This window comes from Ovis aries, chromosome 9, assembly GCF_016772045.2.
Source record: "Ovis aries strain OAR_USU_Benz2616 breed Rambouillet chromosome 9, ARS-UI_Ramb_v3.0, whole genome shotgun sequence".
Classification (NCBI taxonomy): Eukaryota; Metazoa; Chordata; class Mammalia; order Artiodactyla; family Bovidae; genus Ovis; species Ovis aries.
In genome coordinates, this window is record NC_056062.1 from 83,376,753 (window position 1) to 83,401,291 (window position 24,539).

Genomic DNA, 24,539 nt, shown 5'->3' on the forward strand with positions numbered 1-24,539 from the left:
TGGGGAGCTTCCCAAGAATCTGCCTGCCAACGCAAGAGACACAGGAGACGCAGGCTCGATCCCTGAATCGAGAAGATTCCCTTGAGGAGGTAATGGCAACCCACTCCAGTATTCTTGCCTGGATAATCCCGTGGACAAATGAGCCTGGCAAAAGAGCTGGACGTGACTGAGCGACTGAGCACGCACGCACAGTGGGTTGGTGTTACAGAAACGGACAAAAGACTACAGGTCTAGCAGAGAATTAAGCACGTGATCCCAAAGTTTAAATCCTGCAATATGAACACAGCAGTCAACAATACAGGAAAACCCGAGCGCACTCTTATATACCTCACCAAAGTAAAAATAGTACTGTGCAAAACTACTTCAAATGTCTTTTCTCTGCCTTAATTTATCAGCAGATGAGCCAACTGACCTGTGTTTTAAAATTTCCACTTAGAAACATTCACATGAATATTAACTTCTCATATGTGGAATGAGAGTTGTTATTTTTTTCATAAGCTTCTGAGTAGGTGGCTTTACAAATCCAGGCTGGTATGTTTACTTATCTCTGAGCCTTTTAGAAAGGCATCTCTGTACGCCGACCCTTAAGAAAGCAGAATTTCAGATCCTCAACTTATTAGCCTCCCCTCTTTCTCCTCAGTCATCCTCAAGGTTCTGGTAACGCTTTTAAAGGATTCGGCTTCAGCAATGGCTGGGGACACCAGATTCAGTAGTGTATTCCTAAATGCTACTTCACAAAATACATACTAAATCAAACAGGAAAGAGAAACACTAATAATATGCTTTATTCTATATTTTCAATTTGGTAAGATAAACAATATTTACATAGCAATACATTTAAGTATTTACATAGCATTAACCAGAAGGCAGAAAAAAATGTTGCTTTGGGCATTAATGACCATTATACTTGAATAAAAGGTGACTTTCAAGTTCACAGTATACAATAAAAAGGATTATTAAAGAGTACTTTGAAAAAAAATGATATCATGCAGAATTATTGGCTATGTGGCTCAGGCCTAAGTTCGCTTTCAATAAACCACTTTCACATAACATGATAACTTACAGTTCATTTGTTATTTATAATCTTTAAACACAATTGAAGAGCAAATGTTTGGAAGTGCTTTTAAAATGTTGAGTAATTAAAATGTATAAAAAACTATCGGGGAAAATGTCACATATTACAGCTCAATAATATAAGTGATATTTATATATTATAGATATAAATACACTTCATAGAAACAGCATACTTCAGGGAAACAAAGGAATGAGAGTGTACCACTTCACAAACTGCCTATTAATCCAGTAGTGAATCAGTTCACTGCCAGAGTGAGCAACTGAGTCAGCCCACATACAATTTCAAATATCTAAGTAAACTTGAAAATATTTTCAACATTTATTTAACCATAAAATACGTAAAACAAAATGAACTGAAAACTAGGCTTGAACTGGAATCAATTTTTTTTTCAATGTGAGAAAATATACACAAATCTAGTTATAAAATAATCTTATAGACACAAATGATGGGGACTGTTTTGATTATCATTTAAAAAATGTTATGCTGAAAGCAATTTAGACTTTTTTTTTTGGTCCCATTGTCAGAGCTATCTAGTTTATGAGCTGGTGAATTAAATACCATGCATAACAGGAAAACAATATTGTTCATTGTATCATATTACATATTCACAAAGCAAGTTTATGTCTCTATGAGTTATAAAAATAAATCTTCCTGTAGATTAAAAAACAAATAAAAATAGAATAATTTGTATTACAAGTTTTAAAAAATATAGCAAACTGACTTGATAATCATGACCTTTTTTTTGGCCATGATTATAATTGTCCTTATCTACTCAATAAATTAAATCAGGAATCTTTGATCCACCAGTGTTTTGGATGCCAAATTCTTCTGTCCTACTGCATTACGAATAAATCTAAAAATCTGAAAAAAAAAAAAAGAAAAGTAAAAACAATTCAGAGGGAAAATACATATAAAGGAAATCAAATGTGAATGTCAGTTAAAATATCTAAATTAAACTAGCCAATTCTTGCAGCTATTTTCATGTAGCAGACACCTGAATTCCATGGTGATATACAAAACTATTTCAAGACTATCATCTTTCATAATACTGAAGCAGTGTATGTCCCTATTCAGAATATGTTTTAATAAATTAATACAAATCCCCTTATGTTCATAGGAATATACTTTGAAATATTTGGCAAGACAAGTTTCCCCTAGCTCTAAAATCTATGGAAATATCAAAAGAACTGTCAGGAACAAAATGTGTTCCTAATTCTAGATCTCTATCAAGAACTAACTCATCATACCACTAATTCATACACTACTTTGACCTAAGTGGGGAATATGTCGGTGATACGAATGCTAACATTTCTAGAACAAACTTGGCTTTTCTTGAAGTCTCCATTTCAGGTTCCACACTAATCCACGCAGCTGTTTTTTCATCCAAGCAGGTAGGTGATATGTGAATTGAAAGTTATACTGGCTGAGCCCTGAGCTAGATCTCAGAGTTTGCCTTTTGTAATGGTAACATTGGTGCAGATGGTAAATGGGATTCTAATTCTGCTCAATGCTGGCATCTAAGAGAGAAAGGTAACTTAAGTGTCTTCCTACTGGATTTCTTTCACATTTGGTCAAGCAACTTATGCCCTCCACAAGTCCTTGGTATTTCAGTGACTCTGAAGGAGAGTGTAAAATGAACTTGGTTGAAATGTTTTTCCTTTCTTTGGCAGGGCTAATCAAATTCTAAATCTCTATAAATTCTGAGTGTAAGTAGACACTGATACTCTCTGCAATAAAAATAAATATCCACTTCCCACATATTTCTCTTCAAAGAAATCCACAAAAAATTCTTAAATTTACCTCTTGTTGTAGATATGTAAGGAAGGCTGCTAAAACAAAATTTTGGCAAGCCAAATCCACAACACAGAAGAACATCAGATCATAAATAAGAAGAGTAGCTTCATTTCCATAATACAGAACATTGCTGAAAGAATATCCTTCATCTATTTTAAAAAAAGGCAATTAAGAAGATATAAATTAGAAATTTAAAAATAGAATAATAAATGTGATAAATTTCTGGTGATAAAACTTGAATATTTAAAATAACTAGTTACTATAATACTCCATGGCTATTATATGTCAATTATACTTGAATTTAAAAAAAAGAAAAAATATTTCATGACTTATAATAAACAAACAAGGGGTATTAAATTTGCTAATCTAAAACATTAACCAAGGAAAGTAGTTTTAACATTTGCAGCAAAAGCTTGGTAACTGCTACTAATTTAAGTATACAGTCTGTATTTTTCAATGATCAGATAATGAATGTCCTTTCTCTATTTGTTTACATAACTAAAGGTTAAAGAATCTTAGAAAAAATTCTCAAAGATAAGATTAAATTTAAAAAGCAAAATACACTCTCTTGTATAGCAGAGCATTGTAAATAAAAACACAGCATTGTAAATCAACTATACTTCAATTTTTTTTTTTTTAAGGCAAAACAAAACCAGCAAGGACTACAAGAGTGTGTTACAATTTATGCCTCAAACAGTTCCCCAAGGTTCTGCTCTGAGACCTCTTTTCACTCTCCAAGCAGGGGTGGGTTCATCCTTTTGGGGATGTGAACACCCTTTTAAAATTCTAATGAAAGGTACAGATCCTTTCACAGGAGGCAGTGGGGAAAGCACACACATATGATTCTCGCACACAATTTCAGAGAGGGCCAGAGCCTCTTCAGCGATGCAGTGGCCCAGGAACACCCAGTTAGGACCCTTGTTTTTATACAAGAGGGCATCTGGCTTGCTTATAACACTTTTTTTGATCAGGATGCTAGTTACAGGAATATATTCAGTTTGTGAAAATTCACTGAGCATGAAGCTATATCCTTACAAGATGTGCACTTCTGTGCATATACTTGTATACATATTCTAACAAACAAGCCAGCTCTGTAGACTCTTCCCGGGCAACCTTTCACTGCTGCTGCTCCAGCAATGACCTCCTCTGACGAGACTTCCCAACTTACTGTGCGCTTTCACGTTCCCCTCAGATTCAGTCCCCCAGCCCCTTACATTTAATGGCCGACGGGACATCTCTTCCAAGATGTCTCAAAGGTGCCACAAGACACCACATACTCAAAACCAAACTCATCCTCTTCCCCTCACAACCTGATCCTCCACCTGCACTCCACTCCGTCTCTCGGTGAAGGGCGGCACCACCGGCAGCCACCTCGCCAAGCTGGAAGTCCACATCATTTTTGACTATTTCTTCTCTCCTACCCCTTCTTTCCCTTAACATTTCTGGCAATCTCTTCCTCTTTATCCCATCACTACTGCCTTTGCTCATATTCTCATTTCCCTACAGAGATGAAGATGGTGATGATGATTGTATTATTATTATTAGAAATGGTAACAACATCATTTTACTGAGTGCCTACCCACACCAGGTTCTTTACACAACGAAATACACATGTGTAAACACAACAACCTTTAGAAGGTTATATTTTGGGGAGGGAGGTGGGAGGGGGGTGCATGTTTGGGAAAGCATGTAAGAATTAAAGATTTTAAAATTTAAAAAATAAAAAACTAAAAAAACTAAAAAAAATAAAAAAAAAAAAAAAGAAGGTTATATTTTACAGGAGTTTAGTAATTAAAGTTCAGAAAGGAAAACAACTTTCTCATGTTCACAAAACTAGTAGCAGATTTCAAACCCAAGACCAGAAGACTCTGAAAGCTATATTCTTAATGACTAAGTCATATTATTATAGTCTTGCATCTGTTTAACTCCTGCCAAAATAATTATTCCAATTTATGAATCAGATATGAAGGCTTTCTGATGACATCCATGTTCATTAGAAGTGGTTTCCAAATTATTCTGATCATGTATCCCTATCAGAATAAAATGTTGAGCATGCATCTCATAATAGGCATAGTTTATGAATTACCACTACATATAATTTTAAAAATATATAAATTAAGAATGATGGAATTGCAAATATACAAATAGACTTTTTAATATTTTCTTTTCATACCTTCATGGAGCAACCAGTGCATGTCCTGTAGGACAAAACATTTTTAAAAAATGTTTCTGAAAACAAGTGCTCTATGGATAAAATAAAGCAAAACTCCTTAAGGTGTCAGACAAGGCCTTTGGGATTCGGTCTCTGCCCTCTTTATCATTCATGCACTCTCTCACTCCATTCCAGACTTCAATCATAAAGTTCGTAAGTACATAATGCCCTTTCCCCCTTCTGCACAAATGTCTTCACCTCTCTTCCCTGGACCCTCCTGTTTGATAACTAACTTATTTTTAAGACCCAGTTCAGACTTCACCATGTTGTCATCTGGCTTCACTCTGCGTCTAGCTAAGTTTCCGTTCCACACCCAGTATAATTCGTGTCTGCACACACTTCTATCCCAGCATCACTCCACTCACCCATCACATGCCTACCTTCCACAATCTGCTATCAAGATGCCCAAGGGAGGGACCATTGGTCTGTGTATCCCAGGACTGGCACAACATGTGCTTCTCAATAACAAGAGGGTAAGTGATATCCAGGCCAGGATACTGGGTATAGCATACCATTTCCATTCTTCCCAAGCCACACAAGAGGTCATTAACATATGTATTAAAAGTGACATACTTTCTTTTTAATGATAAAAAAACCATTTTAGTCACTATTCCTGTCATACATATGTGCCATTTTTAAGAAGTTGGATAAAACAAAAACTTAAGATAAATCATGAACATTATTCTTTAACTGTTTCATAAGTGTGGCACTGAATGAATATTTCAATACATAAACTTTTATGTATTTGTTTTACTATCTCTTCCATGTGTACAACTGATTTTAAAATTCAGCTTCATTTTTTACTTTTTTGTAGAATAATTATCTTGTATATATGTTTCTTCCTACATGACCTATAATAAAATGGGACATAGAAAACTACTATAATTCCTTGAAGTTTACTAAGTTTTCTAGATAAAGGTATAAAATCAAAAGACAATAACTACAATTATGTTCTTTCAAGCTTGGGAAATAAAAATAAAGTTCATCAAAGGCATTTGAAGGATACCATTGTAAAAGATGCTTTTTTCCATTGGTTCCATGAATTCCATTCCAAGAATTCTTTCAAGAAGCAATTTATCTTTTATAAAGTAGTCCATTTCCTTATGAACCTAATACAAAAAATAAGAGTCATTTGAAAATAGCAGTGAAATAAATGCTTCCCAATTTTTATAAAATCAGAAGGAAAGAAAAATGAAAGTACCCAAAGAAAATCTTTGGGTTTGGTTCTTCAAAGACAATTTATTACACTGGACTTTATAACAAAATTCTCTTTAAGAATGTTTTAAATTTTAAACTCTGATAGTAGTACTTAGGGCTAGCTGTACTGAAAATCAGTTTATAACGAGCTTTTCATGAATACAACCATAGCATATTTCTACAATAAATAATTGATAATATTTGGTAACTAACAAAATTCCAGTATAGACATATTTTAAGGTAATCATCATGCTAATAGACATGTAACAATCTCGTTTTACTTTTACATAACCTAACTCCATCCACAAAGTATTAATTTTTTCAGCCAAAACAGTATTAGTTTTTACAGCAAAAACAACCAACCAACCAACCAACCAACTCCACAAGGGTTCTAAGTTCACTGACATGGTTGACAGAAGAAATAACTGACATTCCTGGTTACCCTTTTAAATACTGCATTTTGACTCTAGCTTAGAAATAAATGATGATACATACATGATCGATGAAAGAGCCAAGAAATTTATTCATAGTATGATATGCTTTTACACTCTGCTCAAAAGTACTTCCTGAGGAACTCAAGAGTCTCGCAGGGCCATTTTTCTAATGTGAAAAGAGACAAGGGTAAATGAAACATGCCTTACGTTCTCGGTATCTAAATAACACGAAATATTGAGAAAATATATCTGCATTGTAGTTATACAAACCCTTGTTAGTGTCTCATGAATTCTGTCATAGTGTTGCCTCATCTGGCTAGAAATTGCAATCTGAAAAGTCTGACCATCTGTATTCGGCACCAAACCTCTTTGGCTACATAAATTTTCCTGAAAAGTTAAAAAAAATTATGTTACGATCAAGATAATGAAAATTCTGCCTATCTTAAAAAGAAGATGCAATATTTAATATTACAAGACTTGGAAGCCAACTGAAGTTGTACTGAAACTCTATTTGAGACAAAGCAATTTTAATAGTATCCAAGGTTGCCACTACCCTCCAGGTCTTACTAATTTCTACATCATACCTCTGTGCAGGTGGCTTTACTCCTCCCTACTTAAAAACAAACAAACAAACAAAAACTCAAATACTAAGTTTACCATATATTGATAGTCTTAGCTTTCTTTATAATCAATTTATTGCTCTTTAATAAATGATAAAAAGTCTAGTCTAGAATTACCAACTTTTATAAATGGTCTTTTTTGGTTCTCTAAACACTTTCCATCAGTTCAGTTCCGACTCTTTGCAACCCCATGAATCGCAGCACGCCAGGCCTCCCTGTCTATCACCAACTCCAGGAGTTCACTCAGACTCACATCCATCGAGTCCGTGATGACATCTAGCCATCTCATCCTCTGTCGTCCCCTTCTCCTCCTGCCCCCAATCCCTCCCAGCATCAGAGTCTTTTCCAATGAGTCAACTCTTTGCATGAGGTGGCCAAAGTACTGGAATTTCAGCTTCAGCATCATTCCCTCCAAAGAAATCCCAGGGCTGATCTTCAGAATGGACTGGTTGGATCTCCCTGCAGTCGAAGGGACTCTCAAGAGTCTTCTCCAACATTACAGTTCAAAAGCATCAATTCTTCAGCACTCAGCTCTTTTCACAGTCCAACTCTCACATCCATACATGACCACAGGAAAAACCATATCCTTGACTAGACGGACCTTTGTTGGCAAAGTAATGTCTCTGCTTTGGAATATGCTATCTAGGTTGGTCATAACTTTTCTTCCAAGGAGTAAGCATCTTTTAATTTCATGGCTGCAATCACCAAGCCAGGCTTTAGCAATATGTGAACCAGGAACTTCCAGATGTTCAAGCTGGTTTTAGAAAAGGCAGAGGAACCAGAGATCAAATTGCCAACATCCGCTGGATCATGGAAAAAGCAAGAGAGTTCCAGAAAAACATCTATTTCTGCTTTATTGACTATGCCAAAGCCTTTGACTGTGTGGATCACAATAAACTGGAAAATTCTGAAAGAGATGGGCACACCAGACCACCTGACCTGCCTCTTGAGAAACTTCTATGCAGGTCAGGAAGCAACAGTTAGAACTGGACATGGAACAACAGACTGGTTCCAAATAGGAAAAGGATTATGTCAAGGCTGTATATTGTTACCCTGCTCATTTAACTTATATGCAGAGTACATCATGAGAAACGCTGGGCTGGAAGAAGCACAAGCTGGAATCAAGATTGCTGGGAGAAATATCAGTAACTTCAGATATGCAGATGACACCACCCTTATGGCAGAAAGTGAAGAGGAACTAAAACCCTCTTGATGAAAGTGAAAAGGAGAGTGAAAAAGTTGGCTTAAAGCTCAACATTCAGAAAACAAAGATCATGGCATCTGGTCGCATCACTTCATGGGAAATAGATGGGGAAACAGTGGAAATAGTGTCAAACACTTTCAATACACTTCCTCAATTAATTTCACTAAAAAGGTAGTGATATATGACCCAATGGTTAATGTTACAGGTCAGATTTCTACTGCAAGTCTCTTTGACACAATTTGATTCCTGAGATGTCTCTCATAGGTAACATTTTACCCTACCCTTGACCTAGCCAATTTTCATAGATGCTTCACGGTTCAGCTTAAGTATTCTTGCCTCTGTTCTTAACTTTATTTGCCTACTCTGGAGCTTAACATTCTCCTCCTTTGTCTAAACCTAAGCTGCAAACATGACACTTGGTTTTCTACTGACTTCAAGGCAGTCTATGTGTAGTGAATTTCTTTATAAAAAAAATTCTGATTGTAGAGAATTTATAAAATACAGAGAAATACAAAAAGAAAAAACATTCATCTATAATTGCAACACCAGGAGATACCAGTGTTTTAAGGTATTCCATTAGCTGTTGTCTAGGCATATACATAGAGATGGTATAAAATCTGGATCATACTGATTTCTTTTTCATGTAACATTATATTCTGAGCAACTCTTGGGATCACTAAATGTTCTATAAAACATGAGTTTTAATGTTTACCTAAGGTTTCACTGTATAGATAAACCAATTTACTTAATATTCTTTCATTTTTATGTATTCTTTGTCCTTATAAATAACTTAATATTCTTTCATTTTTATGTATTCTTTGTCCTTATAAATAACTCATGATAAAGATCCTGAACATAATCACTTGTTCACATTGTTAACTATTTCCTTTAGTTAGATTCATAGAATCAGTAAGCTGAAGATAATGAACTCTAAGAAAGCTCTTGGTAACAAATGCTTTCCAGCAGGTTTATGAAAATGTATCCTAAGATCAGTGCCCATTATACCTTGTCCTTGATGCTACTAAGTATTAGCTTTTTAAAATAAAAGTTTGGTAATTTGAAGAAAATAAATATATCATTTTTACATTCATTTCCTCCATGATTTGTGAGCTTAACATTTTTAGAGGTTTTTAGTCTATTCTGTTACTTTACTCATTTTAAAAAATCTTTGCGTCATTGAAGAGGTTTTTTTTTTTTTTTTTTTTGCTTGCTTGTTTTTTTTCTTTTTCTTGGCTGTGCTCATGCGCCAAGCAGAATCTTAGTTTCCCAACCAGGGTCAAACCAGTCCCCCTGCAAAGGAAGCATAGAGTCTTAACCACTGGATTGCCAGGGAATTCCCTCTATTAAGCTTTTAACTTAGTTTGCTTATTGGTTTACATGTTTTCAGTATTGTGATCAATATCTTTGTCATATTTACTATGGAAATTTTACCCTACGTTTTTTATCTATATAATTGTGGCTATATAAATGTTCTATACATTAATAAATATTCTATACCATAAATAATAATTTGATACTTTCTCTATTTTATGCTTTGTCATCTCCCAAAATGAAATATTCTTTTCTAGGTTTTCATAGTTTCATTCTTAAAATCTAACTCTTCAATCCAGGTATAATTTCTCACAGTTAACCAACTGATTCAGTTCAATGTATTAAATAAATTGTTCCTCTAAAAGATGCTTACTCCTTGGAAGGAAAGTTATAACCAACCTAAACAGCATATTAAAAAGCAGAGACATTACTTTGCCAACAAAGGTCCATCTAGTCAAGGATATGGTTTTTCTAGTAGTCATGTATGGATGTGAGAGTTGGACTATAAAGAAAGCTGAGCGCCAAAGAATTGATGCTTTTAAACTGTGTTTGGAGAAGACTCTTGAGAGTCCCTTGGACTTCAAGAAGATACAACCAGTCCATCCTAAAGGAGATCAGTCCTGGGTGTTCACTGGAAGGACTGATGTTGAAGCTGAAACTCCAATGCTTTGCCCACCTGATGCAAAGAACTGACTCATTTGAAAAGACCCTGATGCTGGGAAAGATTGAGGGCAGGAGAAGGGGACGACAGAGGATAAGATGGTTGGATGGCATCCCCGATGCAATGGACATGGGTTTGGGTAGACTCTGGCAGTTGGTGATGGACAGGGAGGGCTGGCATGCTGCGGTTCATGGGATTGCAAACAGTTGGTCATAACTGAGCGACTGAACTGAACTGAGATGTTATGACCATGTTTTAAATTCTTGCAAGTCACAGGTATAGTCTCTTAATCAATAAATCCTCTTGTTTTTCCTCTTAGGTACATATTTTTCTTTTTAAAATTTTCTTATGGACGTTTTCTAAAATATATAGTAGAGAGAACAGTGAACCATCCATCACTCAACTTCAGCAATTACTGTTTTACCAATTTTGTTTCATCTATCTTCCTAACTTTTTTCTTTTAAAGCAAACTCCAGATACCATGTCATTTCATTCGCAAATTAGTATCTCTAAACAATAAGACCTTGAAAAAAATGCCATTTTCACACCTAATAAAATTGATCTTCCCTTAATATAATTTAATATTTAGCCCATTAAATCGCCAAGATTTTTTCCAAAGGTTTTTTTTTTTTTGATAGTTGGTTCTTTGAATCAGGATTCAAAGTCTACATGTTGTATTTGATTTTTTTTTACCTGAAAATTAACATCTAACAACTTTCTTCTACCACCATTATCACTTCTCCTTTTCTTTTCATGCCTCTAATTTGTTGGGGACACTGGGTCATTTGTCTTATGAGACATCCTAACATTCTGCATCTGGCTAAACACTTCTGTGGTATTACTTATTTTGTCTCTCTATCCCCTCTATTTACTGTAAACTAGAGACCTGATTTCCTGTTAGAGCTAGAGGCTTGATTACATTCAGGCTCAATTTTCTTAGGCAAGAGTATTTCATGGGTGATATTATGTACTTCCTCACTGCATCATAACAGGAAGTACCTAATGTCAGTCTTCCTAATTTTTACTTGTTGTAAGACTGAGCCAGTCAGTGTGTTCAGATAATGTCAACCTGATTATAAAGTTCCCTGTTATCCTTCACTTAATTGTTTTAGCATCCATTGATGATTGTAGCCTATATGTATTAATTCATTAGTCAATACAAAATGGTAATTTTCTAATTTAGAATTCTTTTACTTGCTTCCTTTAGGAAGATCTTTCCCTCGTGAATTATTCAGTTTACCTTGAAATACACTCCATAATGGAACTGCAGGATGATATGTGATTTGTTCTCTTTTAATGTTCAGGGTAATGAGTTGATATTCTAGCAACTTTTAAAAGTAATCAATGAGGATTTTTTAAAAAATACTACTACAAATCCCAGATTACAAGAACCTCTCAGCTTAAAAAAACAAAAAAGATGTAAAATATACCGCTTCTCTTTTAAGATTCCTATTCATTTCTTCCATATTAGTATCAGCATGCCCATGTACTGATCTACCATGGATGTAGTAGCCAAAACATCTGTGGGATAACAGAAGCACTGATATCTAGAAAAAGAGAAGGACCAGTTAGCAATGCATCTGCAAAACAAAAAAATTAAGGGCTTCTTGAAATGGCTTCCTTTCTCTCAAAATAATGGGAGTTGAATTCTTAGACAACATATAAAGGGAATAATAAGGTAATAAAGGATAATGAGGTTATTTTAAAAAGTAGATGAAAAAGAGACTGAAGACACTTCCAAGAAAAGAACAAACAGGATTGACACATGAAAACCTTTCAGGGATTTCAGGCTGAGTCAACTATTTGGTAGCATAAGGGATTTATAATTAAGAAGTTGCAAATAGAGAAGGAAAATTTAAGGCAGCAAATATTAAACTTGTAGCTCATTATAACCATCTCTGGAATTAACCACCAGTGGAAATCAGACTAAAAATCCAATCATAGCAAATCACTTCAAAGCCTCTTTTAATGTACTCATGACCTTTAAAAAGGGAGAAATAACAGTTGCAAGATAAAGTCAGAAAGTACTTACATTACTCATACAGCACAAATCAACAAACTGTCGAATTTTATCTTCTATAAATCTCTCATAGAAGACACCAAAGAACACAATCTGAAACATTAAGCCAAGTTCATGCTTATTAGATTTTAGGATTTAATTTTCTTTTATAGCCACAGTATAGTATATTAAGAAAAACTAAGTTCCAAACAAGAACATAGGGGCCAATAGTGATTCCTGTGGGATAAAATCCTACTTAGCATCTCCTATTCTTCTGTTAAAGGAAGAGTGTTTTGGAATTCTGTTAAGATTCACTGAGGGGACTTACTTTGAATTTAAAAACTTTTCTGTGTCATTAAAATAAGATAGGACAAACACAGGGAGAGGAAATAAGGGGCTTTGAAAATCTTAGGATAAACCAATGCATTATGGCCAGTTTAGGTCTCGTTCTGCAATTCTGCTCATCTCCTAAATTCCAAAGTCTACTAAAGAAATTGCTTGTTTTTCAAATTAATCTCTGATAGAGTAGCATATAAAAAGCATATGTCAAGTATTGTGTTTCAACTACAGATAATGTGTTAAACATTCAGATGGAATGGTTTCAAGTGTTTTCTTAGATCTAATAATGCTGCAAAGGGAAGTTATATAAATCAAAAGAGAAGCGTTTACACTGTAGAGCTTAGATATCCTTCAGAGAAAGACAACACTTCCTAACCACCCTATTCAAAGCTGTCCCCACTCCTAACTTTCCTCCCCCTTACCTCCCTCTACTTGCCGTCTCATCTGCCTGCTGACGCTCTTCACGGCACTTGTCACACTTGTAACTTGCTCCTGTACAACGTATCTTTGGGCTGGCCATTGCCTCCCACATAAAATATACTCAGATATGGGAATTAATGCATAAATGAATCTACAGCAGCTGAATACTAAAAACGCTTTCCTAAATATACTACATACATATTTTAAAGCTCCTTTAAATGACATGAAAAACAGTAACAAAGTTTAAAAACTAAGAGATACCACTTAAAAATTGAAGAAGCTGGGCTGGGGAGTGAATAATAAAACCTAACCTTATGAGAATCAAGAAGCGTTTGTACAGACAAATTTATGGAACTGCTAAAAGTTAACTCCTTTAACCTTTAAGGTTAAAGAAACTCTTAAGGATGCATAAACACTGATAATCTGAGGATGTGACCATGGAGAGACATACATCTCTATCAAATGGCAGCACAGTGAAAGACAAAAAGCGAGGTTACACGGTAGTGCCCAGGACGGCCAGCTGCTGCTCCAACGAGCCTTTCCCCTCTCTCCTCGGGACAGACCCCCTGTATGGGCACGCTGCTGCCCAGCGGACAGTGCAGGGAGGAGCAGCCATGTGACCAAGTTCTGGCCAAGGAGAGGTAAAACACACTTCTGAAAAGGCTCTCAAGCAGGAGGGGGTGAGCGGTCATCATACTCCCCAGGTCAGCCGGCCCTCCAGTCTGCAGGGAGGACCAGCCCCCGGCCCGTATGGCCCCCAAGCTGGGGCCCTTGCCCCATTCCCAGCCGCTCACCCCGTCATGCCGGAGCATCTGGACTCACTGCTCACACTCAAGGATTACAAGGGCCGGACACTAGCTGAACACGTTTCAGGATCTGACTCTTTTCTACAGCACTTGGATTTATCTATGGGTTTGTGGCTAAACAGTCTGGGTGGGCTACATAGTTATGGCAGGATGCGCCTTATTGCGTTTGCTGATGTTTACTTCACAGCCCATTTCTCACCGACACCTCCTCAAGGGGTTACCTGTTCGAGACTCCGGCACACAAGACAAGAAACCAGGGGAAAAAAACAATTAAGAGGTATGCTAAAAATAACTGATAGGGGTTTTCACAGCTCAGCTTCACTACTTCACCTGCTTGTTTCATGTGAAATGAGCTAAACAGTTTTCATGCCTAAAATCCGAGCTAAAAACCACCTACGCTCAGCTATACACAGATTCTGTTCTGCCTGTGTTTTACTTCTTAATTAGGTTTTGATTTATAAAACTTTTAGACTTTCTTTTCACAATCTTCCTCTGAAATGGAGAAAACAACAAGTATGCAAAGTTTCTGCAGGTCTATAAAATAAGGAAGAATAAATGCTTCATAAATGATAATAATAATTTAACTACTAAAGTTTCATAATTCATTATGGGTAGTTAAGCTGTTGTAATGTTTTCAATTAAAATTCATAGTGGAAAAAAAAAAAAGAGGAAAGGGTGAGGTCTTCTCCCCTGGTTCACACCTGCAACCCCATCAGACATTATGGACCATGAGGTGACCTGAGAGGTGAAGTCCTGAGGGGCAAAGCAGAACAACAGGCCTCCAGGTCTGACGGCAGCCACCCTGCTGGCCCTGCACTGCTGACCCCTACTATTCTTTCACACGAGACAGAGAAAAGCTACTTTCATTTCAGGCCCTGTCAGTCTGGGTTTTTTTTTCAGTTGTTGTACTCAACCAATATGAAAAGCTTCAGATGGTACTCCTTTAAATTCTCTGCTGCTGCTGCTGCTAAGTTGCTTCAGTGTGTCCGACTCTGTGTGACCCCATAGATGGCAACCCACCAGGCTCCCCCGTCCCTGGGATTCTCCAGGCAAGAACACTAGAGTGGGTTGCCATTTCCTTCCCCAATGCATGAAAGTGAAAAGTGAAAGTGAAGCTACTCAGTCGTGTCTGACTCTTAGCAAGCCCATGGACTGCAGCACAGCAGGCTCCTCCGTCCATGGGATTTTCCAGGCAAGAGGACTGGAGTGGGGTGCCATTGCCTTCTCCACATCCAGAAAAATCTGATCTGTTCACAAAAACTGTATTAGTGACATACAGTGACAAACAACAGCCACTATCACTGCTATATGTCACCAGGGATTTGCTGGTGGCTCATCTGGTAAAGAATCTGCCTGCAATGTGGGAGACCTGGGTTCGATCCCTGGGTTGGGAAGATCCCCTAGAGAGGGAAATGGCTACCCACTCCAGTGTTCTGGCCTAGAGAATTCCTTGGACTGTATAGTCCCTGGAGTCACAAAAAGCCAGACACTACTGAGGAACTTTCATGTAAGTTATATCTCAATAAAACTAAAAGGGAAAAAAAAATCAAACCCCATATTATTTTAATCTAATTTTATTTCAAATCCTAATTTCTGTTTGTCTTTCTTCTGTGATTGTCAAACTATCCCTCACTAGCTCTATTCTGCAGCTTTAAGTTTGAACAACTCTTAACAATGACACCTAGATCTAATTCTGTAGGAATTTGGGGACTTCAATTCCAAAATCTTTTTAAAATTTAGTTTTTAAGGCAAATATAAGCTCTCCAGTTTATAGGAAATCCCACCTTCCTTTGCTTATTTAAAAGTTAAAGAAATCTTTTTTTTTTTTTATTGAACTGAAACTTTATTACTTATGCCTTCCCCCCAACCACAAGCACTCTTTAGCCTTAAATTACATTGTGTGCACACAACTACAACAGTTTATATTTGCTCAGGAACATATAATCACATTAAAAATAAGTAACTTTCTACTTCATAGTTCAGTTGGCAAAAGTTAAAGAAATCTTAAACTGAAAGGCTTTTCCCACTCATTGGCGTGTCTATAAGCAAGAAAAAGAAATGCAGAGACTAGAGTTAGTAGCTCCTGCTTCTCCTTTTTTCCTTTCATTCTTTTTATTTTATTTTTTTTTAGCTATAAGAAGATAAAGGAAATAAGCATAGCAAAGATCCTCTGCTAGAGCTGTGGGTCCTCAGATTTTAGTTTCAGCTATTTCAATTAATATTTCAAAGAAAATTTCAGCAGGGGTACTGGTAATTTGAGTGAGATTTAATGATATATAAATGAATGTAAACAAAATGTTAGTTTTCAAAAGCAAAGATTGACGGTACCTTAGCAATTCCTATCATTATACGTAAACTAAATCCTGTAGACTCTGAAAGACCCTTCAGAGCCCCACTATGATAAGAAATGAAATCTGAAATCAGAATGACTAAGTTCAAATTTCTGTTCTGCTGGTTTCTTTTTCTTTTTTTTTTGTTCTGCTGATTTCTAATTGTTCTGGGTTCAAATTCCAGTTCTGCTCATTTCTAATCGATTTCTAATATAATATTTGGGCAAATATTTAACCTTTCTGTGCCACCACATCCTCATCTATAAAATGAGGATATTTAAAAGAATCTACCTCTGAGGGCTACTATAAAGATTAAGTAAGTTCATTTGCGTAATGCAGTTAACACAGTGCCTGGATTAGCATACTATGTAAGAATTAGCTATTTGCTATCTTTATTATTAATACATCGACCCAATGGACTGTAGCCTGCCAGGTTCCTCCGTCCATGAGATTTTCCAGGCAAGAATACTGGAGTGGCTTGCCATTTCCTTCTCCAGGGCATCTTCCCAACCCAGGGATTGAACCTGGGTCTCCTGCATTGCAGGAAGACTCTTTGCCATCTGAGCCACCAGGGAATCTTTATTATTGTTCTTGTCACCTTCTTTATACTGTAGAAATCCTGTTGTGGTCAACAGCTGACGATCAGTATATAAACAGAGTTAAAAATATAGAGAGGTTATGTTGCTTAAAAGTATAATCTCCTGTTACCTGTATAATTCCAATGACCAGCCAAAGAGCAGAAGACACCGCATATCTCAAAATGCGGCTGTAAGGAGCTATGTAGCTAGGTGGGCTTCTGGAAAGACTAGAGGATGAGTCCATTAATGCTAAGTTCTTGAATCCCACAACCTTAAGTAAAAAGAACAAAATAATTTTAAAATATATGGAAAAAGAAAACCCCTGTAGTCTGAAAATTAGACACCTCTCTCTACTCCTTCCCTTGAAAAACTAAAGTATTCAAGTTTGTACAAACAGTAGAAAATCTAGATAAAAATAATTATCAAGTATTTTAATTACAAAGTATTTAATACAAAATTTTAGCTAGTCTATTAGGTAGTCTCTTCGATATGACTCAAGGCCAGTTCAGCTCAGTTGCTCAGTCATGCCCAACTCTTTGAGACCCCGTGGACTGCAGCACACCAGGCCTCCCTGTTCATCACCAACTCCTAGAGCTTGCTCAAACTCATGTCCATCGAGTTGGTGATGCCATCCAACCATCTCAGTCTCTGTCATCCCCTTCGACTCAAGGACAAATATAACCTTATTATCATATACATTGACAAAGCTTAAAAATTTCTCTCAAAAAAATAAAGCTGTGGCTCAGCTGGTAAAGAATCCGCCTGCAGTGTGGCAGACCTGGGTTCGATCCCTGGGTTGGGAAGATCCCCTGGAGAAGGGAAAGGCTACCCACTCCAGGATTCTGGCCTAGGGAATTCCATAAACTATAGTCCATAGGGTCGCAAAGAGTCGCACAAAACTGAGCAGCTTTCACTTTCACTTTCAGTAAACTACCAATGAACAACCAGCAATCCATGACAGGCACTACGCAAAATACTTTTTATACTTTAAAACACTATTTTCCAAAATGCTTTTTGAGGAAGGTATCATGTTATACTCACCTCTATGCTTTCTACTCTCATAGATTAAAGGCTCTGGAAAGTTTTATGGTAAAGGAAGTTACATGACTTTATGGAATCCAGTATTTTCCAAACTTACTTGATTATAAAATGACTTTTTCACACAATCCCTTTTAAGCTTTAAAAAACAGGACTATAAGTAAGTTTTTGAGATGGTGTTCTTATGTCTCAGAGACACACATGTTCTTCTAGGTTCAAAAAAGGGAAGGAAGGAGAAAAGTAAGAAAGAAGGAAAAAGGAATGCAGACAAACAAAGGAGTCCAACAAAATTTACATCAAACCTTACTTAAGCAGCTAGTTCTAGAGAAAATCTGTTACTTATGCAGTTTCCATATTTCAGTCTCATATTCAGTTCTGAATACTTCCTTTGATAATCCTACCCAGGTCCATCAAATAACTGTAAAGGGGCCATGAGCATGTACCCATTCAGTGTGTGTGGTTAGGCTGTAGCCCCAAATCCTAACACAGGACATGGTCCTTAGTAGGTGTTCAGGGACAGAAAGTAGAATGGTGGTTCCAGGTCTGAGAAGAGGGAAAAAGACGAGCACAGAGTTTTAGTTTTGCAAGATGAAGGGTTCTAGAGATGGACTATACGACAATACGAGTATACTTAACAGTTACTGAACTGTACACTGAAAATGATAAATTTCATGTTATGCGTATTTTTTAAAGGCTCGATAATAATATTTTAAACTTCAGAAAACTCTCACTGACAGGAAAACTTAGCTGGAATTACATTAACATTTATGAGGTACCCATAAATTGCATACAATTCTATCAAATAGTTTTTACCTCCAAAAGGAAGAGGACAGTAAGTACTTGAAAGAGTGGGTTAATTTTTCTCACAGTCTGAATTTCGTTCCATTCATTTGCCACAAAATAAGTTCTCCATATGCTTACAGGAACAGTAGCACTCCGGACACCACCCTCACCTGGTTGGGGAGGTAAAATGAGTAAACCGTTTCACCTTCTTTGCTTTACAGTGGTGGCGAAAGAAACTTGGTACAAATGGTTACTTTCATTACCTTCAACAGCTTTAAGAACCTTCCCTTTAGGCCGCTCCCAATCGATAAAGAATATGTCTATGGTAATCTGGGAGATGAGCTTATGCAAAAATTGCAGAGCCTGAGAATGACAAACGCAACACCTTAAAGTACTGGCATTAAGTCTGCTTATGAAACCAACGCTAATTCTTTAAGAAACAAACATCTGAAATCACAAGAAGATATATGGGGCTTCCCTGGTGGCTCAAATAGTAAACAATCTACCTGCAATGGGGGAGACTCAGGGTCAACCCCTGGGTCAGGAAGATCCCCTGGAGAAGGGAATGGTAACCCACTCCAGTATTCTTGCAGAGAATCCCTGGACAGAGGAGCCTGGGGGGCTATAGTCCATGGGGTCGCAAAGAGTCAGAGCGACTAATATTTTCACTGTAAGTTTCACAAGTGACAAAGTTGTCATACCATCAGGGGCTCACCAGAAACTCATCATATAACAGTCACCAAATTCACAGACTTTCTACACACATATTAATTTCACCTTTCCTCCTTCTGTCTTTCTTAGAAATAGGAATATGAAGGTAGACATGCTGCCTCCCTCCTCACACAGGGATCTTGCCTAAAGGACTCTCTTTCCCAAGGGTTCCAAAAGCCTTTAACTTCTTTATAAGGAAAGGTATCTCCAACTGTAATTGGTTTGTCCTAATGAAAGTTTTAGGATGTTCTTACTGCCTTTTTCTCTATTTCTACTATTAAGATTTCTGATGAAAAAAAAAATCCTTTTCATTTACAGAATATGTTTAAACCGAGGCTTCTTCCGAGAAGGTGCATTATTGATCAAACAAAGGTAAAAAATTTAAGTATGGGATGATTCCTCTCTTCCTGGGGCTCACAGATCAGTGGGAACAGCAGTCACTTAATAATCACAACATAACTGGATGAGATGTACAGCAGAGACATGTGAAGAGCATCACATCCACTGAAAGAACAGTGAAGCAAGGAGGGGGGGCTCCCATGGGAAGAGGAGGAAAGGAATGTGGAGGCAGAGAGAACCAATGCTAAGAGTTCAGCACTTTATCCAGAGTGGTACCGTTCACTCTTGATTAACAGTCTACATTAAATAATAAAAAATTATTTAAGGCAGATCTTCAGAATGAGATACCTATTATAAATAAATGCAGACTTCCTAGTAAAAAAGAACAATTCATACCTTCTTCTAAAATTCAACTAATTTTATACCAAAGATTTTGAAAGCATTTTAACTCTGAAGACTTACGTGCTTACTAGCAGACTTTTTTTTTTAAGCAGACTTTTAAAATTCAGTAACCTGTGCTTTGAAACTTACCTTCAGAGCAAAACCACATCCCACATAAGTAACAAAGCGTTCTTCTTGAGCTGGCACTGGTAGCAAAACAGAGACAGACTTCTGTGCCTGTGATGAAAATTACACTGCTAAGTATGACCACACAAGGTTTTTACTAGGCACAATTTATAACCCAAAGAAAGCATAAAAGAAATACAACACACTCAGGAACAGTGAGTTTAGCACTTGCCCCAGTACTCTTGATTAGAAACACCCTTAAGTAAAAACAGTTGCTTTATAAAGAGAGCTTACAAGTTATTCAGGTTGTGGCACTAAGGTTAAATTCAGAAAATCACTTACTTTAAAGAAAATAAGCCAGTAAAGACCTGTTCCTACAGTGATGATAAAGAAAACATTGGCCAGATCACCAGCATAGTACACCAAGAATTTCGTAACTGTCTGCAATTTAAAAAGAGAATCACAGCTGTTATAGACTCATTCCATTTATACTACTTTAATAACATATTATTATTAATAACATTATTATCAACCCAGTTTCTCAAGCTTGAGAAGCTCTTATTTCATGTATCCATGGATCAGTCAGAAGGACTGACTGCAGCCACTTCCTAGATACCTTTTGATCCATTTCCAATAACTTCTATCTTATTCAACCCTTCTCATCTTTCACCAACTAAGAACTTTAGAACCGCTTTCTAATTTTCACGTTTGGAATCCTTCTCCCCAACGTACCCTACATACTACCATCAGAATTGGCTTTCTAAAATGTAAATTGGACTGTGTCACTCTCTTTCTTAAAAATGTACAGTGATGCCTCATTAAAATGTAAATTCCTGATCCATAAGTTCCTTTACAACCTAGGCCAAAATTAAATTTTAGCCTCATCTGTCAGTTCCAACAACTTGCTCAATAATTAACCACTCCACAAATTAATCCCAAATGTTTTGGGGAATGAAATGAGCATTATTTCAACAGATATTCTTCTCTTCTTCTCTGTGGCAAACTCTCTGGAGCTCTGAGGGCAGAGACCATGTCTCCCTTTGCCCATTATCACACCCCCCAGCACCTCATAGAGCATCTGGCACTCAGACAGCAAGCCATCAGTGACTATTTGTGGAATGCAAAGACTGCTGCTGCTGTTCAGCTGCTAAGTTGTGTCTGACTTTTGCAACCCCGTGAACTGCAGCATGCCAGGCTTCCCTGTCCTTCACTATCTCCAAGAGTTTGTTCAAACTTAGATAGTGCATTGATAACCCAGCTTAAAATTCACTTCTTTTGGATACCTTTCTTGACTCCCCAAACAGTAAATCAAGCCCCCTCCTCTGATTTCCAGGCACATTAGCTCTGGAGACAGGAAGATAACCCAGCACAAACCAGTTTACTATAAGCCTTTCTCGATGGAAATACCACCTATTACTTTGATATGGTAAAAATTAAATGAATAGGAAATTTATTTAATCTCTACAATTTCAGCACGTATAAAATGGGAATGACCATGATACCTAACTTCATAGAGCTATTGTGAGGACTAAAGGAATTACACATGTCAAGGTTAAAAAAGTACCTGGCTTACAGAAATACTCAATAAATGACAGATGAAAATAAAAACAAGAACAAATGTAAAAACAATTAAATGAGAAGTGAAACCATAAAGTTAATAGGATAAAATATGGGAGAATCTTTTTGATCTTGACATAGGGGAGGATATCTCAAACAAGATCCTAAAAGCACATACCATAATATGAAAACCTACTCAGATTTGACAGTATTAAAATCAAGAGTTTCTACTAAACAAAGTTACAGACAGATAAAATAACAGATGGATTTACTCTTGGAGAGGAAACTTCAATGTCAAAAACCAAAAGAAGATTTACATTTAGAAAATACAAAAAAAACTAAATAAAATAAAATATAAAAAACTTGTTTAAATAAACAAGAAAAACTGGAAACAGTAGAAAAATGAGCAAGTGGTATAAATAAAAAGTTCACAGAAGGGGAAGCCCAAATGATTAATAAAGTATATGAAGAGTAATCAAAGAAATGGAAATTAAATCCCACCAGATCAGCAAAAAAATGGGAAAGGGTGGGAAAACAGCAAGTGTTGGTGAGGATGCGAGGAAACAAGGAGACCACTGCTGGTGGGTGCAGACTGGCCACCAGCCGTGGTGCACACTGGCGGGAAAACAAGGGTACATTTCCTAGCCATGTACGTCTCCTAGTCATATACCCCAGAGAAACTCGGGGCAACTTTTTACTCATTCGCTAGCTGTGTCTTATTAGAAGGATATAAAATAGTCAAAAGATAAAAATATACTTTAAAAAGTCCTGTGATTATACCTGTAAATCAATCATGGGACTCCCAATGCGTCTCTTCCAACCTGCTGTCTTCAAAAGAGATGATAAAACAGCTAGTCCACCCAACACACCTAAAGCAATCTAAAGTAAAAAAAAAAATTGGGATTTATGTAATTTCATAATGCAATTTCATCAGTGTTCAAAGATACTGTAAATAAAAAGTAACAAAGTACTCAAAACAGGCTCAAAAATTAGAAGGTACACTAAAAGGACATAGGCGCCAAACTAAAGAAACTCCCAATGGACAAATCTGGGACAATTTGGGCAAGAAAATAGAAGGTAACGAATTAAAATTACTAGAATAAATAAATATTCATGAGCCCATACTGATTTAATAATAAATGAATAAATAAATCCACATGGACAAAGGGAGAATTCCTTTTTACAGAATTCTAATCAATATAGAAGAAATGATGGAAAAACACAACCACCACCAGACAAATATCACAGTAATATTTTTTACTGGCCAAGAATTATCAATGGATGCTAAAATTAGAGGGCAAAAGAATAATAAGGAGCAGGAGATTTGTATAATCTCAAGTATCTCCCCACAAGACACTTATTAATTGTAAGTGGAAAAATACAATGGAGAACTCTGCAGATACCATCTTAGCCATACGATCAAAGTTGACATCACTATTAATAAGATAGGTGTGTGCTAAGTAGCTTCGGTCATGTCTGACTCTTTGCAATCCTATGGACTGTAGCCCGCCAGACTTCTCTGTCCATGGGATTCTCTAGGCAAGAATACTGGAGTGAGTTGCCCTGTCCTCTTCCAGGGGATCTTCCTGACCCAGGGATGGGACCCAGGTCTCTTATCTCTCCTGCATTGGCAGGAGCGTCTTTACCACTAGCACCACCTGGGAAGTCCAATAATAAGATATACTGACACCAAGTATCTTCTGATATGGCTCAGTGAGAAGGGCATAACATCACTTTCATGGTATGTATGCTGAAACTACATTTAATCATGGGAAAATACCAGATAACCAACTGAAGGACAAAACACCAGTGTTAGGGTCAGTCATGAGACAAAGAATGACTGACGACCCGTCACAGACCTAAGGAAACTAAAGACACACTCGATGGTTGGGTCCTGAAACAGAAAAAGGATAGTGAAAAAAATCTGTAAAATCCAAAGAGTATTTACATGAGTTAATTTGTTGTTGTTTAGTCACTAAATAGTGTCCATCTCCTCGTGACCCCATGAACTGAAGCCTGCCAGGCTCCTCTGTCCATGGAATTTCCCAGGTAAGAATACTAGAGTGGGTTGTCATTACCTTCTCCAAAGCATCTTCCCAACCCAGGAATCGAACCTGCATCTCTGCATTGGCAGGTGGGTTCTTTACCACTGAGCCACCAGGAAAGCCTGGATTAGTTAACAGGACTACATCACTATTAATTTCCTGATTATGACCACTGTACTACAGCATGCAGCCTGGCGTGCTGCAGTCCACGGGGTCGCAAAGAGTTGGATACGACTAATGACTGAACAACAATAACTACAGTTACGTAAGCTGTTAACGCTAAGGGAGACTTGGTGAGGGATATGTGGCAATCTCTTTATTTTGACAACTTTCCTGAACATGTAAAAAATTTTTGTTTTAATTAAAAAATATACTGTAAGTATTTTCACAGGTTAAAAGAAACTCACATCTGTCTGGACTTGTGCTTCTCTTTGATCCATTTCGTATGTGACTGAGAAAGAAACCTGATGTTTAAAAGAAAGCAAATTAGCCATACTGAAGTTATATGATACAAACCTATTTTTACTATAAAAATACATTCACAGCTGCATTTTACCAAAAATATCATACTTTTAAACT

General features: G+C 36.8%; 1 protein-coding gene and 1 pseudogene across 5 annotated transcripts in view; one reads left to right on the top strand and one right to left on the bottom strand.

Annotated features, from left to right (window-relative positions):
• Positions 1-763: 763 nt before the first annotated feature.
• TMEM67 (transmembrane protein 67) overlaps positions 764-24,539 on the bottom strand; it is a 44,459-nt gene continuing 20,683 nt past the window's right edge. For 3 of the 5 annotated variants that reach the window (XM_060393510.1, XM_012184130.4, XM_060393509.1), the window contains 14 exons: positions 24,368-24,424; positions 22,696-22,794; positions 20,701-20,799; positions 20,383-20,469; positions 19,065-19,164; positions 18,832-18,971; positions 17,111-17,251; positions 12,541-12,621; positions 11,939-12,055; positions 6,983-7,099; positions 6,774-6,878; positions 6,088-6,190; positions 2,876-3,018; positions 764-1,936 (listed from right to left, as the gene is read on the bottom strand). In XM_060393510.1, coding sequence (XP_060249493.1) covers positions 1,856-1,936; positions 2,876-3,018; positions 6,088-6,190; positions 6,774-6,878; positions 6,983-7,099; positions 11,939-12,055; positions 12,541-12,621; positions 17,111-17,251; positions 18,832-18,971; positions 19,065-19,164; positions 20,383-20,469; positions 20,701-20,799; positions 22,696-22,794; positions 24,368-24,424 — 1,470 coding nt within the window. In that variant the 3' untranslated portion in view covers positions 764-1,855. The remainder of the gene's footprint in view (positions 1,937-2,875; positions 3,019-6,087; positions 6,191-6,773; positions 6,879-6,982; positions 7,100-11,938; positions 12,056-12,540; positions 12,622-17,110; positions 17,252-18,831; positions 18,972-19,064; positions 19,165-20,382; positions 20,470-20,700; positions 20,800-22,695; positions 22,795-24,367; positions 24,425-24,539) is intronic. The other 2 variants (XM_060393511.1, XM_060393508.1) reach the window with 1 other exon arrangement.
• On the top strand, positions 14,067-14,368 carry LOC121820367 (signal peptidase complex subunit 1-like; annotated as a pseudogene).